This window comes from Thermobia domestica, chromosome 2 (genome assembly GCF_964235325.1).
Source record: "Thermobia domestica chromosome 2, izTheDome1.hap1.1, whole genome shotgun sequence".
NCBI lineage: Eukaryota > Metazoa > Arthropoda > Insecta > Zygentoma > Lepismatidae > Thermobia > Thermobia domestica.
Window position 1 is genome coordinate 246,959,139 of NC_137455.1, and position 17,724 is coordinate 246,976,862.

The following is a 17,724-nucleotide window of genomic DNA, read 5'->3' on the forward strand; positions in this document are numbered from 1 at the left end:
ATCATTGCTCGAAAGTCTTAACGGGAAATTTCTATTTATCATACAAAATTATTTCTTCAAACTGCTGAGAAAAATAAACGAATCGCGTTAGACAATCACAAATAATTTAAAAACAGAAAGACCTGTTCTTCTGATTTTATAATAGTGTAACACCACCGCTACTGAAAGTAGTAGTTCGCAGAACTTTTTCCAGCAGCTCTCGTACCTAAATGCCAGGTATTGGTCTTGCATGACGTGTGCGAATTCAAGCTGGATTTTCTCGCTCATCTCTGTGTATACGAACATGTACATGGTAGTCACTGAGTCCAAGACAAAAACGAGTCTCATTACTGAATGCTGCTCTAGATTCGCGACCCTATTGTGGTCTTTCTTGACAGTACCGAAGATATTCTCGATGATCAGCAGGTGTCCAGAGTCATGCGAGAGGAACTCGGTAACATACACTGCCTCCAACAATTGTTCATTTTCTGTTCGTGTGCTCACACGCGGGACACGGTGGCTCTAAGTACACTGGCGGTCGCCGTCCTATCGCTTAGATATGTCCTGTGATCCTTCTGTTCTACAACTAGCAGCAGTCCTCTACAGTACAGACACACATTCCGTGATACAAATTTTGTTCCAATCGGGCGATTTATGTGGGAAATTCTTGAAAAACGTTTCCACCACTATATAACAAATTACTTATCAGGATAAATAGTGAAAACAGAATTACAGAGAAGTAAAAATAACACTAAAACTTATTTCGTTAAATGTCACATTGGATAGAGAGGGCAAAAGTATGAAGAAACGAACAAGTTAGTTTCGTTTCAAAATGTGAAACTATGATAGACTTTCAAACTGTGCGAACTCAATACTCAAACTTTAAGTAGTACATCTATAATTACTAGTTACAATAGATTAAGAAGCTTAAAGAAAGAACCTGTTCCTCGGACGTTGAATCCATACACGCTGCGCCTTACTGTTTTTTTCTATGACAATAAAGGTTGAAACCGGAAATTGTTAATTTTAACCACTTCTGGTTTTGGTAGAGTGTTGCGGGTTGTGATGGTATGTACACTTAACACTCTAAACAGATTGCAGAAAAAAACTGTCGCTATCTATTACCATTTTTGTTCTATGGCAATAAATATTGAAACGGAAAGTGGTTCATTTGAACCACTTCCAGATTCAATAGAGGGTTAAGGGAGGAAATAGAACCTATTCTTGGGAAGCTGAATCAATTCCAAAAACTACATGTCTATATTTCTTACCGTTTTTTGCTCTATGGAAATTAGTATTGAAACCGGAAGTAGTAGTAAATTTCAGCCACTTCCCGTTTTGCTAGAATGTTGCTGGGTGTAATGGTATGTTCTCGTGACATCCTAAATCATTTGCAGAAAACTGCTTGTCGCTATATATTACCATTTTTGTTTCATGGCGATAAATGTTGAAACCGAAGATGGTTAATTTGAGACACTTACGGTTTTAATAAAAGATTAATGGAAAAGGTGGAACCTATTCTTGGGACACTGAATCAATTGAAAAAAAAAAAAAAAAAAAAAAAAAAAAAAAAAAAACTGCAGCTCGATATATTTTACCGCATTGGTATGTGGAATTCAGTATTGACACCAGAAGTAATATTAAATTTGAACTACTTCCAGTTTTGACTGTTCAAGACAGTCATGATAAGTTACCTTGAGATACTGAATCGTTTAAAAAAAAAGAAAAGAAAAAACGCTTTTCGCTGTCTCTTACTCTTTTACTTTATGGAGATAAACGTTGAAACCGGAAATGGTTAATTTGAACCACTTATGGTTTTAATAGAAAGTAAACGGAGAAGATGGAACCTGCCCTTGGGACGCTGAATTGATTGCAAAGAAGCTGCATCTCGACATCTCTTATCTTTTTTGCTCTGGCCTGTCGACAGACGGACAGACTGTCAAAGCCGTTCTACAAGACTTCCAACATTTACGCGTAGGATAGTTTGGAAGCCTAAAAATTAAAGAACATTAGATATAGTCCACGATGGAATGTTTTGAGAAATTATACAAGAACCACATATCTCTAAATTTCTCGTAAACCATACTTTACCTACAAAACACGTTTTAAAATGAGACACTAAATAATTACCGAAATACCTTACACTCAGTCTTCTAAAATAATATCTTCAAAACTAATCGATTGTACTTTCGGTGCATTCTGAAAGGAGGCTTTAAATATACCTAATAATATGTGTATTAATTGAAAATTTTTTATTTGCTTTGAAGTCTTTCGCACGATGGTGTAATTAGGATCTACATTTTGTTTTTTACCACCAGATATGTACTATTCCTAGAATCATAGAAATTAAAGTATTTTTTTCTATTATCATCGCTAACAAAAAGTCGAAATACAAACAGAAAATGAAAATTATTTCTTACAAACCATCGTAACTTTTAAGTTCTGTTTCAGAGAAAATAACGACAATATTTCTTCATTTAATTCTAAAGGTCGATTGTAATTTGCAGTTAAAAAAAAAAAAAAAAAATCTTAAGAGAATTTTCTAGATTACATGATGACGCACTTTCTCCTATATCGATAATTGTAAATAAAACTTGACTTGTGAGCTTGAAACTACTAATCTGCTTTCCATTTATTTCATTCAAAGCAGAACTACCCTCTTTCACTATTAAATTTCATTGTTGGAGAAACAACATTGATTAAAATATTATCGACATGTATTTTGTCGTCGTTATCTTTACATTAAACATTAAAAGTGAAGACTTTTCATCTTAAATTAAAGTCAAGTAAATAATTTTCGCTTATACTGTAAATTACATCTAAATACGTTTCCAGGTTTATTATATCATTATTTCTGTAATTTTTATACATTCAACCCAACCGATACTTCAGTATATTGTGCACATAGCAGATTTACTATTAAAACATCATGTGAAAGAGTTATCAAATGCAAAATATTTGCATTAGTCTGCCAGTTGTGCCCAAGTGAAATATAATACTTGTTTTTGTGTACAGTACAATCGTAATCATTTCGAATATTGCTACAGAATAGTATCTTATCTGAGGAAAAATAACAAGAAATGCAGTTGTAAGTTGATCTAGAGTTCTCCGAAATCTGCAGGGAGCATGACTTGATGTGACTCCCTGAACATTATTTTTAGTTTCTGCTTCTTTGAGGTATATGTTAAATATACATTGTAATTTCTTCCAAAAAATAACGAAAATACGAAGAACTGTAAGAAACATTAGTTGACATTCTCATCTATTCTTATGTTGAAAGTAACGAAATCTAAAACGTCGGGAAGAATGATAGACACATACTGTCTCCAGTAAATTAATGTACTGTAACGAACGCAAACCTTTTATTACTTTGCTTATACATTCATTCTAGATGACTATGTTAATACACAACACATACAGTACATCGCAATTACTAGACGGGGACACGATGCAGTGTCAGGGCGCTTATTTCTGGTGTGTGAGGTCTCTCGTTTGATCCCCGTCCAAATAAGCTTATGATGGATAACATCGTATTCGTGGGTTTTCTTGGAGTACTCACTTTCCTCCCATATTTTCATTTCACCAACTTTTCCATCATCATCCACTTGCCTTAAGCATTCGTCTCCCTTAGTCTAAGGGGCATAATAGTGGGAAGCTAAACTGGAAGATTTCATTTTTCAAAGATTTTTGCGATTACTAAAGAATTTATAAAACGATCAATTATTATTATTATTATTATTATTATTATTATTATTATTATTATTATTATTATTATTATTATTATTATTATGCATTAGTGTTATGTGTATTGTTTAATTAATTGAAGGCTGAAAATTAAGCTGATATAAACACTCTTTCTGTTGTTCGCACCAAACTTTGAAGGACATAAGATGTTACGAAATGCCATCTTCAGATATAAGTGAATCCCCTCGCTACACTCTATCTCCATTTTGCTCGATTGCTCTGGTTTTGACTCTCAAACAGTTGTTTGTGTAACAATACGACTATTACTCACTGCTAGCACTGAGAAATCATCTGCTTAGTAGGTACGCAAGTAAACACTAGCGATTGCACGGAGGGAAGTGACCACCGTGTAGAATACAGTACATACATAAAAATATTCCTGATAATGATTTACTGACAGAATGTTAATATTACACTCTCTATTCTAAATATAAAAGCATTACTCTACTACAATTGTAGTGATACAATACTTTACAAGCTGCATTAACAGATCATGTCACAATATATTTTCTTTCATTACTACCACATATTTTGCCTCGAACTAAGAAATTTCCCGACTCTACCGTTATCTTTTGACCATTGCTACAAAAGCCCGGTGAGAGAGAAAATATAATAATCTTTCACATATCCTCTCACACTGCTTCCCTTTCCCCAGAAGTCCGTTCTACATCCGCTCCTGGTTACCGCATTTGGTCCCGTAATTTCCGAGCTAGATTGCTTTAAAAACTGATTTTACGCATGTACTCTTGACAGCCTGTAACTCTGAACGTGGATACTCTGACCTCACGTTGTAGTGTCTCCTTTAGCCTCGGTGCATAAACGTGGGGCGTTATACTAAGTAACTATAGTAACTAACTGAGTTTGTGGTGGTTAACATCATGTCCGTGAGTTTTCTAAGAGTTTTCAAGTTTCCTTTTACATTCCCATTCCACAAATCTTTTCATAATCACTCACTTTTACTAATCATCTGTCTGTTTGGTTAAAGGGATTAATTGTGGGATGTTAAATTAAAAGTTTCATTCATTTGAAGATATATGAACGTTTATAAACTACCATTTTTAAAAGGATTACCATTTACAAAAGTTATCTTCTGAACAAAAACCAGTTTCTCGATACATAAAAATTTACTATGCATGGTAACGATTGTACTTACAATATCTCAACAGAAAAGACTTTTAATTTTATTACTCATCACTGTTTCACACAGAATACTTATATTGATAATAGACAAAAACTGCTACTATTGTCGTTGTATGAACAATACACGAGAAAATTACAACACAACCTATGCATGCATGTATGAGAAAATAAGTGTAATCATGGAAATGAGAAATTCTTATTTAATAGATACTACGAATTGAAGATTAAACATAAAATTTCTTCCAGAGATTTTCCTAAATTAAGAAACCCTTTGTTCATATGTTGTTCTGCGTATTGTTTACGTATGTATAACTTGGTCTTTCAAAATACTTCAATGAACAGTTGTTGTTGTTATTGTTAATAATAATAATAATAATAATAATAATAATAATAATAATAATAATAATAATAATAATAATAATAATAATAATAATATTGAATATCGAATATTAAATTCAAGCACTAATTGTAACCAAACATTATTCCTAAATGTGCTATTATTAATAATAAAGCCCAGTCCCTGGAAAACCAGCCTGCCTGCCTGGTAACCTGTCGGCACACATTATTATGCCATTCTAAGTTTAAAATCTTAAGTATATATGTATTTTTAAGTACATAAGAAACAATATTAAATATAGACGTACTAGAATGGAATTTTGACGAATTTGGTATTAAAGTAACAATTTCATCAGAAGAAAAGCACACTATTCTCTCTACATTACATTAAGAAGCGAGGTAAGCTCTGACATAAAGATCTCTCATATCACACAATACTTGTAACAATACCTTGTATGTACAAACCTTTTCACCAATCGAAGTCTGATAGAACTGGATAAAAGCAGTGTATAAGAATGTGAAAAAGTTTAATAAATTAAGTCGAAAAGACAGAGCCGAAGAAGACATCAGAACAGTCTATAATACAATGCAGGCATTCTTTCTGAGGACTGGGCTTCATATAAAATCTTACTTAGGAAAAATAGCATCCATTTCTCTTTTCCATGTTCCAACGTATATACAGTTAAAAACTACAGATAAAGTTATGTCCATATAAAGAGTATTAACAGATACGGTTAGACGAAGGGAAACATTATTAATATTTTGTCCATCCCACATTTGTCATTTTTTTGTTTTATTTGTCATTTACGCAAGTAGCAAGACACCATGAAAACTTATATTTTTCATTATAGCTTTAGGAATATCGAACATGTATTAAAAAACAAAACTGACCAAAACAACAAATATGTTAATAACAGTTTTGACAACGTAATATTGTATTCATCAGACCAGAAAGATCAATCCAAGAATAAGAACTTAAATATAAACAGAAAGTGAAAGGAGGTCACGCTCATTAATAGTAGAGAATGGAGAGAAGCAAGGTTTCGACAAGTTGATGAATAGGGGAGGCAGAATACCAAAGATGAAAGGATCTTCAAAAATACATAAAAGGAAGTCAAACGGAGACCAGTGCTGGACTGCAGAAATAAGGACAAGAAAGCAGAAGCATAGAATTCGTTAAGAGATGTTAGAACATGTAGGAGATCGGAAAGAAAAAATGCTTTTGTTGAGTGAAGATGTGAAGGCAATGTTTCCTAACATTAAGAGAGTACTGTCTTAAAGGCAGTGGAAGAGGACAAGAAAGATAAAACGGCGAGAAAGTGGAGAAAGGAGAAAGTGATAAGAGCCCTAAAGTTGATTTGGGAGAAAATTGTATCATAGGTGAAAAAGTTGTGAAAATAATAATAATAAAAAAAGCTAAGCATACGATCGCGATTGAGTCCGGTACTTGCGGAAATCATAATGAACAAGTAGGAACAAAAATTGACAGAAGAAGGACAGAATCTTATAATGTTTCGTAGATAGATAGATCATTCTATGGGAATATGGAGAATGACTAGGAAGCAATTGAAAAAAAAAAAAAAAAAAAAAAGATGAAAGAGTTATAAAGTTAGAAATAGAAATGGAAGAGGAGAATAAGATACATTTTATGAATATGACTATACAGAAAGCTCAAGACAATGCGGTATAGGAGGGAATGCTCTGTGGATGTAGGAATGAAAAGGAATTTTACAAGTAACATGAGAGGAAAGATACAAATGACAGATAGTGACGACAGAACGAAGAAAGAAAACATTGAAATATTTAATCGATTGCTAATAGGAAATAGATACAGCAGAAAGGGTTTAAGAAAGAGAGAGAAGGAAGGAAAAAAAAAAAAGGAAAAAACAAGAAAGTGATTCGAAATTAAGAGTTTAGGTGATAAAACAGAGATTCTTAAGAAGTTGCTGAGCAAAGGAGGGAAGGGGGTTCTAGACTTACATAGGGAGAAGGAAATGAGATAAAGCCAGAAAAGGAAAGCATAATACACAGATTAAGTTATTGAGAATGTAATATGAAATACATAAAAGAAACAGGAGAAAATTGGAAGAAAGAATAATGCAACAAAAAGAAGATATCAGATTGAGAAGAGAGAACAATGCGACACATAACCAAATCAAAGAAACACGACATGAAGTAGACTGGGAAACAATAGAAAAGCCGAAGAGAGAAAAGAGAAATGTGATTTGAGTAGAAAGAAACTCAATGGACTAAGAAATAAGACATGAATTGGACGAGCATGACTGATACAGTATTGATACACTGATGGAATACACTGTTGAACAAAATAGAACGCTAAGATATAACAATAAAAAACTAAGAAAACTGGAAAACACTACCGAATATGCAAGTGTCCAGAATCCAGAACAGGTATGCAAGTAAAGTATGTATTGGGGGAAGATGTGACATGTATTTAATTAAAAATTTACGTTTTGTACACGTAGATGCAAAAAGTGAAACGCAAAACTCGAATGGCTCTAGGTAGATAAGCGTGATATCTTTTCACTTTTTGTTCATGTTTAAGTTGTTATTCTTGGATTATCTTTCATATACATTGTCGAAACTGTTATACAAGTATTATTAATATACTGTATTTGTTGGGGTGGTCAGTTTTGTTTTATTAATACATGAAAACTTATTCTTTTTAAGCTAATTTTCAAAGAACGTACAACTACATTTTCGTTCGTTGACCACGACCGAACTCTTATTATATTTATAAAATGAGTGAAGAAAGGATTGGCTATCATAAGAAAAGATACAGAAACTAGCTTTACTTTTAAATTTGAAATCTAATGTATCAAAACTTCAGTTTACATTTTAACCTCAGTAAAAAGGCAAAAGTACATTAAAAGTAAGACTAGTTTCTTCATCTGCTCTTATACATAGCCAATTCCATTTCCTCACCATATAAAACTAACATGGTGTGGTCGCAGTCAATGGCCAAAAATTTTGTTCTATATTCTTTAAAAGAGGAGGCTTAAAGTAAGTATTCTCTTCACAAAATGGTTAGTTATATCAGCAGATTAGTAGATAATATTTCCGGCTAATTAAAAATGTACATTACAGTCATTACACAAGCAACGATACATGCAAACATCCAAACAGAGAAATATGCAGTACTACAACACATTGTAATACAACAGCAATAATAACAAAGAAACACACTCATAAACAAAAGAACACACATATGTAACAACGTAATTGCAATAATGCAGTTAAATATTACAAGCACAGGCAGGCAGACACACGTAAATTGGCTTCAGGCAGACATAATGAAGATACATATGAAATTATATACCTTTTTCCTTTTTGTAATTGCATCACAAATCATGCAGAATAAACGCACTCTTTTTATTTTCGAAAATACTTATAAGGAGAGTTGTTGGGACTGGGCTTACCTGCGTGGTTAATTTCTGCCAATGTATTTGGAATAATGTTTGTTTCATCTAACTCTATAACTATTTCATTTGTCTCTATTTCAGGGTCATAGGCATCACTAAGGGGATCACTAGAATGATCAGCATCACCTGATGAAGAAAAAAGTGCTTATTACTTGAAATTGTGTTCTTGTTATATTATGTGTTTGAATATAAATAAAATCATCACCATGTTGTAACAGAAATACAAATTCTAGTAGTTTTCTTTCAACAAAACAGATTGTCCTGTAATCTCTTTGGCTTTTCAAATATGAAGAAACATAAGAAAATGTTATGTTATTATACAATTTCCTTTCGCAATCATTATGCACTTCCTGGATGTTATGTATTTAAGAACTGATTTTCAAGTTCATTTTCCAATCCACTTTTATACATTTCTTTTTATATATCTAAGTGCATATTAAAATTTATCAAAGTCCAATAAACGTGCAGTTGCACAACAGCTTAAAAGAAGTAGATGATATTGGGCGCAAGTTGTATTTTCTACTGCAAACCATAGGTAGTATCGATACAGTAAACACGGCACGTAATGTAGGAGCAAATAAGTTTTCAGTGATATATCATCGGGAACCTCAGACTCCAAGGAGTTTAACTGCATTTCACAGAGCGTGCCCGTACTTTCACTAGTACCACATTAGCGAAGGACAATATCAGCCGAAGCCTATCAGTAGCTTATGGAAAGTATTGCTAGAAGAATTGAGGTTGTTGTCATGATAAAAGGCAGACCTACGACAAACTAATCCGTTATCAGCGCACAGTAAGCAATGCCCAATCATCAATGGCAATATACCTATGTAGTGTATACAGAATTTATTAAATGTTTCGAGAGTCAGAAAGAAAAATAACTATTTTCTAAGTGTTGTTAATTTACATGAGTTTCTTCGTACTTTCACTTAATTTATGCTAATACCAATAAAAATTAAATTAAATTAAATTCTTAGTTTATCGTTACATCTTACAGTCCTTAGACCATAGGGAACAGATGAAAAATTTAAGTGAGCATTATGAAAGAACGTGAAACGAATGGTAAAAGAAAATGAGAAAACGAAACGAAAACCCATGGATATGACTACAAGTTCTCACAACCTGGGATCGAACTAGGTGAGCACTCTACTACTGAGCCCGGTTCCCGGAGGGAGCTCATGTGGTTCGGATTCCACATTGAGCTGTAGCTTCACGTCTCATATAGCTTCGGTGTTGAAAGGAACTGAACTCTAATCCAAACAACCAAGCTAGCACTGAACCACCCTACCCCCATTATTATCAATAGAATGAACTTCTAGGTGTAGGGATGATAAATTAGATGTTGAGAACAACAAAATATTTCTCGCACTGGGATTTGAATCATATTAAAGACAAACTTTCCGAATGTTTAAACAAAACAAAAATAGCTATAAGATGGATATATTAATCTTGTCGCTGAATGTACAATAAATGGATAACGTAAGGGTGTATTCAGTGGTACACTAAACATTTCAGCAGTATAAGTTTATATATTCAAATGCTAGGCGTGCCATATGAGCTTGCTAATGGACTAACAAAGGTTCAAAGATTAACCCTAGAAAATAGAATCCTCAGATAGTACACTCAAGTACACTGTTCACGCTTCAGAACCTTTAAGGGCGATCACTAAGAGCTCAATTTACAAAAATATCAATTTCAAAATGTATCTATAGAGAACTGAGTGGAGTCGCAATAATTTTATTAACGTTTCTTAAAATAAAAGAAGAATGTATCAACTGAAACGGGTTTCACAAATCTAAGCTAACAGATTCCTCAATTATATTTAAAGCTAGAAATGCTTTCTTAAATGTATTGATAAGATTGACTAACAGGCAAACATGGTACTCTATATGTGTCTAGAGTATTCGCTTTTTGTACACACATTCGCATGTGAAGCCTTACTGAGAGTACAGTGTCTCATCCATAAACAGAAAGGTGTGATTCGGATCTCGTTTTAATAGTAAGTGCTACTCTTCATAACGTTGTTATATCACAAATATGTAAAAGCTCAATCCACAAAACCTTTAGTGCACTTTCGAGGTATTTCCTGTTTACTTATTTATTTAAATCACGTGAATATAATGGCTAATATATAACCAATTCTTAATCTAACCAAAAGTAATAATAATAATAATAATAATAATAATAATAATAATAATAATAATAATAATAATAATAATAATAATAATAATAATAATAATAATAATAATAATAATAAGCCGAAGTGAACCAAACTCAGAAACTCCCGGTGTGAAAAGCTGTAAAATACAGCCTCTGCTGCACAACCGAGCATGTCCCTGGTCGAGCTCGCCCATCAAATAAAACAATGAGCAGACAATGGTCTACTTGCTCATCAAATTTGGTTCAAATCCGGCCAGTAGCTACCACGAAGTAAAGTAGTACCACATACAAAGCAAGCCGAACTGAGCTGAGCCTGACCCAGGCCGAGTCTGGCCACCTAATATCCCGATCTTTATTCTTTAGACGATGGACTACTTACCCACCAAATTTGGTTTAGATTTGGACAATAGTTACCAAAAACTTAAGTATCATAAAGACATAGTAAAGTATCACAAAGAAATCGAGCTGAGTCTATCCCTGGCCGAGCCCGGTCACCAAATACAGCGATCTTTATTTCTTACACCATGGGCTACTTGCCCACCAAATTTGACTGAGATCCGGCCAAGTTACCTAGAAATAAAGTACTATACACTTGATAAAACCAGCATTCTAATAAATTCAGTGACTGAAACTTGTATATATCCGCTTATTCACTTCTTTGAAAGAAATCGTGTTACAATGACCACAGTTTGCTGATGTGAGTGATCGTGTGTAGATAGTCTTGTTCTTGAGGAACAATGATCGTAAAACTGATCCATACGTTAGCAATTATTTCTTTTGTGCTAGGTTAAGCGAATTTTGCACGTTGACTGTAATCGTAACGTAAATATTTCGAAAACATGATGATTATGATTGGTTATATTCTTAACGAACGGTAAGCGGATAAGTACTCCATTAGCAGCTGTTTCTTTTTGATCAACCTTGTCCAAGACGGTTAATGATCCACTGATGAAATTTTGCAGTCGATAGTGATGATGTAGCTTATTTTACAGCGAGATGATTATTATGGATCATAATCTTAAAGAATAGTGACCGAAAAACTCTCCCATATAATAGCATCGATAACGTTCACTTTACAACAGAAATACAGAATGTTGGGAAACTTGAAACATAAAAGTAATAAACACTGTGAACAGAATAGTTATCAGCAGCTACACAAGCATATTTACAATTCTGTATTAAAATTCAAAACTGCAGCTAAAGTATGGATTATTTTTCTTCAATATAAATGAAATGTACCTTAAACGTACACTTACTGCTAAATAAACTTAATAACAAGCATGCACAGGGAACATTCAACTTCTACCGTATATACAAACGTACAATTATTCTCCCTCTCTCCCTATATTATATATGTTAAAGCGAAAACCATTTGCAAAGAACTGTATATATATATATATATAATATATATATAAGGATACGGTGCCAATAGTTAAACGGTAAGGTTAAAAATATGTATAAGTATACGGGGAACAGATTAAATGTGGAGAAGCAAGTATCATAGGTAGTTAAGCCCAGAGAGCGGTCTGATAATAGAATGGTAATGTTAATGTTTTCTATATTTTGCTGCGGAACACGGAAGAATCTGTAGGAAGAACTCTGAGAATATTTACGTGGAAAGAGGGCAAATGGATTGTTATGATTGATTGTATATTCTAAGACATCTAGATGGGGAGTTTGAGCACTAAAGTTATTCATGATTGTTGATGGGAATCAAAAGACGAATTAGGGAGTCGCTAACGTAGAAGGTTGGACAGTGTGTGCAATTAAGAATGTAAATGAGGTTATAATATTCGTAACTATTGGAATGGCGGACAGGATGTGTCATTTGTGTGTTGGGATCTTGAAATATGAAACTGGCCTCAAATGTAGGGAAGATTTTGCATTTAGCTTTCTCAATTTCTTCAGTGGAATTGCAGAGTATTTTAAGGGACCAGTTCCAGGGCCTTTTCCACAGATACACGATCAACACGGGAACGATTTCTATAGTCCCTAAACAAGTACCCAGCCAAATTTCCCTGGACGTTTTCCGACCATACTGTCACATTTCGTGATGTGGATTCCACATTTGAGATCGGAAGTCTTGATACTCGAACAGTAAACCTACCAACTGTATGAATATATATATATATATATATATATATATATATATATATATATATATATATATATTCACTTCAAGAGGTCCCACTCTGACCACGTCACATGTCTAACGTACCCTACTATTAAAATAATTTTGAGACCCCATATCTGTTCCACCACATTGTCCTTTTGTCAGCACTTTCAAATCGGAAACAACCCCAAATATTATCCGTAAATAATTCAGTTTACAAAACTCACTCCACCACTGTAACATTCTCTGTTTCGAATTTCCTTACTAAACAACTTCGCTGGTCCATTCTAACATTAAATGACTTTTGTTTATTCCGTACTCATCACCTCATCTGAAACCAAAAAGATTTTCCTGAGTGGCTCAGAAATGGTTTATTAAAGCCACTTCAATCCTTCAGCGCCTCATTACAAGAACTAACCCTTTGAAACATCCTACACTTCCACTGAAGATATTCCAGAAACACAGATGGGAAACCTGTTCTTACATTTGATACCATTTTGATCTTCAACATCTTAATCACAAACATGACACACAATTTGCACCATTTCAGTAGTGGCAATTCTTTCAACCTCATATATATCCTTAAATGCGTCCACTGTCCAGCATTTTGTGATGGCAAAACACTAACTCATCTTTCGATCCGCATCAATAATCACACACATTTTTCACTTTGCTGTGCCAGAATAAACAATCCATCACAAATAGCACATTCGACCACACCTTCCGCGTAAGCACTCTCAAATCCTTCCCAAATCAAACCCATATTACCAGTCAGTTCATTAATGTCCCCTTAATCTTAACCCTGGTCTGGTATAATAACTCATCTTACTATACTCAGTACTTTTCCTACACGCTTCTTTTTATCTTTGCTAATTCTTTACATTTCTGTCATTTTCATAAATGATTTCCATTTTGTGTTATTTCTCATTATTTCATTTATATCTACTATTTCAATGAGCCAATTTAATTTAACGGCCTTTAGAAACAAAAACAGAATAGAATTTTACTTATGAACTGACTTATATGCAATAAAATCAGTAGTTTTGTTTTTCTTTTAGTTTTGAGTCATGTATAAACTGACTTGAGTTTCTGATTTGTGTTTCGAGTTTATGGCTAATGATGATTATATTCTCTCTTTTACTTTTTCCCTCGTATACTTGTATGAATTCATTTTAACTGTGTACACATATACGAAACAGAAAATTGAGTATTATTTACATGACTCAGGTAAGGAAAAACTCAACTATGCAACGTGGCTACTAGATGTCTATAGAATGTATGTTACTCATAACAACATATGAGAAAGTACAAATATTTTCCCTAGTTCATTCGCTAATCCGAATCATACTAAGTATAAAATGGTTATGAATTTACTAGTGGACGTGATTAACTATTAGACACGTTTATATTTGTGTAATAATTACTTTCTTCAGATTTGTTTACTTTAGGTACAAGAAGAGATAGAGAAAGTGATTTTGCTATGCTTTTTGAAATGAAAAATGCATATTATATATATAAGATATTAGGAAATGGATTCAGCTTTATGAAAGCTAAATTAAAATGTTTCATTATAAGAAAGTATATTCTAAGAAACACATCTCAATGTACACAACTGAAAAAATCAACACTACACGTTAACCATTTATACACTTTCCAGAACTGAAACAAAATGTAACCATTAAGACTCCCTTAACCAACACCTCCATCAAGCGGCAATCACCAGAGAAGCTGAAGTGTTATCCGCATGCTCTCTTGTTACAGTAATCTCATTTGTGATCCAAAGGCGTCAAGCTAAATGTCTGAATACTCAATAGAAAGGAAGCATTAGATTGGCTTAGATGAGCTATAAAAGGATTTTTTTGATCACACAACACTAACCAGCCTCTGACACGTTCTTATCGGTCATCTCTGGTGTCACACTTGGACTGGGACAAACGCAAGGTGCACAAGTAACCACAGGAATATCTGAGAAAGTACATCAAGAAAGCATTAATGCATGCTATAAAATATAAAGTCATATGAAGAAGTGCTGCAATTGTTTTGTGTGCAATGACAGAACATGGTAATACGAAAAAAAAAAATATATTTTAAAAAAGAAAAATCGTACACAACAAGTCTTAAGTCTTTAAATATTGAGGAACGAAAGATTTTAAAATTTAATACCAGAGGAGTAAAAGTTCGTAGGTAACAACTGAAATTAAATTTTAATTATAATAAAATATCTACCTAAAAGCTCATATATATATAGGTAGGTAGGTAGGTAGGTAGTTGATAAAATAATACAAACAGTCATTTACTGCAATACGCAATCTTTGTAAGTTAGTAACACTGAGCATTTATGCACTGCGACGTCTTGTGTTAATGCCGTTGACTTGTAGACAGTAACACGCAAGGAGACGAAATAGTATATTATATATATATATAATACATGTATGTGTGTGTGTAAAATAGATGAAACGGTGCTAGTGCAAAACGAGGCACCTCTTCCATTTTTGAAGAGACCAAATTGTAAATGCATGGTTAGTAGCAGCAACTGTATTTTAGACAGTGTATTATGTGTGTCGGGAACAACAGCATCCACGCGGTATTATCATAAGAGACATCATCAAAGAAGAAAAATAATAGTAGATGGCAACCAATCCTAGATTCCTAACTATCAAAAGGAATGCCAGAAAAAACAGTATAGCTAATGCAATACAACTCACTGTGGAACTGAATCAACATCTGGAACATCTGGAATTTCTACAATCACAATGCGGGAGGAGTTGCATAATATCGACATTTCGGTTAGGTTGCGATTTCGAAACCTCTGATCACCACCGCCAACGTGTTAACGCGAAACAAGGTGATAGTGAAAATATAAAACATGACGCCAATCAAGAAAGGGAGTAATACAATTTGATGAGTCATCTATGTTCTTGTTCCCGAAAACAGGCTGTGTTTATATACAACGTATGCTCTAGACTGCCTACTTCTTACTGTTAAACATGGCAGCGTCTCTATGCTGGTGTTGGACAAAATTCCATGGTATTTGGTTGATTTTGTTGTTATCCTCAAAAGGCGAATTACTGGCAGTAATTATGTGGATATTACAGGCAACCAGTTGGCAAGTGTACTCTATTGTTGTTCACTAACAACGATAGAGTCTTCCATCATAATACGCCGATACACATGAACCAGTTCTGTTCAGACGTGATTTGAGAAATCAGGATGAACTTCCAACACCATCCTTGGACCACTCAATCCACCAACTTGATCATTATTGAACATCTATGATTAGTTTTGGAGCAACGAGTCTGGCATGAGTTTCCTTCTCCACCGTCGTTAAAGTAACGAAGGTTTGTCCAGAAACGATTCGCGAGTTGCATGTCTCAATTCAACGATGAAAATAAGCTGTATCATATGTTACGGTGGACATATTACTTAGGTAAACTTTATTGTAGTAAGGCATTTCCATTATTGTCGTAACTAACTGTGTTTGCATATTTATATCACAACAATGATCACCACAACAATCTTTCTTCCTTACAGTTTAAACAATTTACTACCGATAAAGGTTTAATTTTCGTTGAACGAATAGTTTAATTTTGTACCTTACTGTAAATATTTATAGAAAAAGAATTCCGACCTAAATCGTAAAATATTATTTTCTTTAAAATGTCAAATCCATCAAAATGGCTTCTTAAAATGTTTTGAAGCAACTTCACGCCTTTTCCATTTAAAAGGTAAGTAGACGATATTACACATATATATAAATAAGGAGGAGAAATCAAAATGAAAGTGTTATTTATTAAATTTATAGAACATGTTTTGAAACAAATTCTAACTCCAATCTTACCGTGTATTTGATAAATTAAGATGAGCTAACCTTTTTAATTTTTTTTAATGCATATCATTCAACAGGAGTTGACTGAAAAAATAAGCTTTTGAAATCTCTATGAAACTGCTTTTACAAACAGATATATTATTATTATTATTATTATTATTATTATTATTATTATTATTATTATTATTATTATTATTATTATTATTATTATTATTATTATTATTATTATTATTTGTAAAATTTTAATGGAAATACATCGTAAACTGTAAGGTAAATTTGATTCTTCGAGCGAAGGAAGACCTTTGAATATAGAATTTGTGTTCAAATCTAGTTACAATGCGTACCTTTCATTCCTATTTTATATAGTTATGTATTTTTGAAGTCTACTGCTCCATTACACCCAGAAAATTGCAATTACTATTTGAGATGATTCAAAGTCTTTAAGAAGCTTCCGAATGACACTGGGATTAACCACTAAAAACAGATCCTGAACCGCCTATTGTAATAAACTTGTGATGGTTGTGCATCGTATTAATATATATATATATATATATATATATATATATATATATATATATATATATATATATATATATATCACATTTCTTTTAGGATGGGGTAAACTTATCCTTCTTGCCGTTGATTGATCTCAACTTCAACTTCAAGCAATATGCTATCCCACAGAAAGTAAACTCCATATTTCATCAAAATCGTGTAACTAAAATAAAGTTATGGTCATGTATCCTTTTCAGGGCCGGATTAATTCACTCTCTTGCTTTTGACATATTTCAATTCAATTGGAAAGACTCCAAGAAAGTACATGCTATGTTTCACAATTGGGTAAATTTTAGATATCGTTTATCATTTTTTTAAATTTTATTTGGTAAAGAAAAGGGAACTAAATTTACCCTATTTCAACACCACATAATACGCTTCAAAACACAGTGTCATTAAAATCGGATAAATTTTGTAAAGTTTTTACAGAA

General features: G+C 33.1%; 1 protein-coding gene across 1 annotated transcript in view; it reads right to left on the reverse strand.

Annotated features, from left to right (window-relative positions):
* The window catches only part of LOC145678427 (semaphorin-1A-like), a gene marked incomplete in the record, with an annotated part of 854,086 nt that overhangs the window by 16,691 nt on the left and 819,671 nt on the right, over nt 1-17,724 (reverse strand). Inside the window, 2 exon segments of the mRNA XM_081748545.1 lie at nt 8,637-8,765; nt 14,791-14,877. Of these exon segments, the coding sequence (XP_081604671.1) occupies nt 8,637-8,765; nt 14,791-14,877 (216 nt within the window).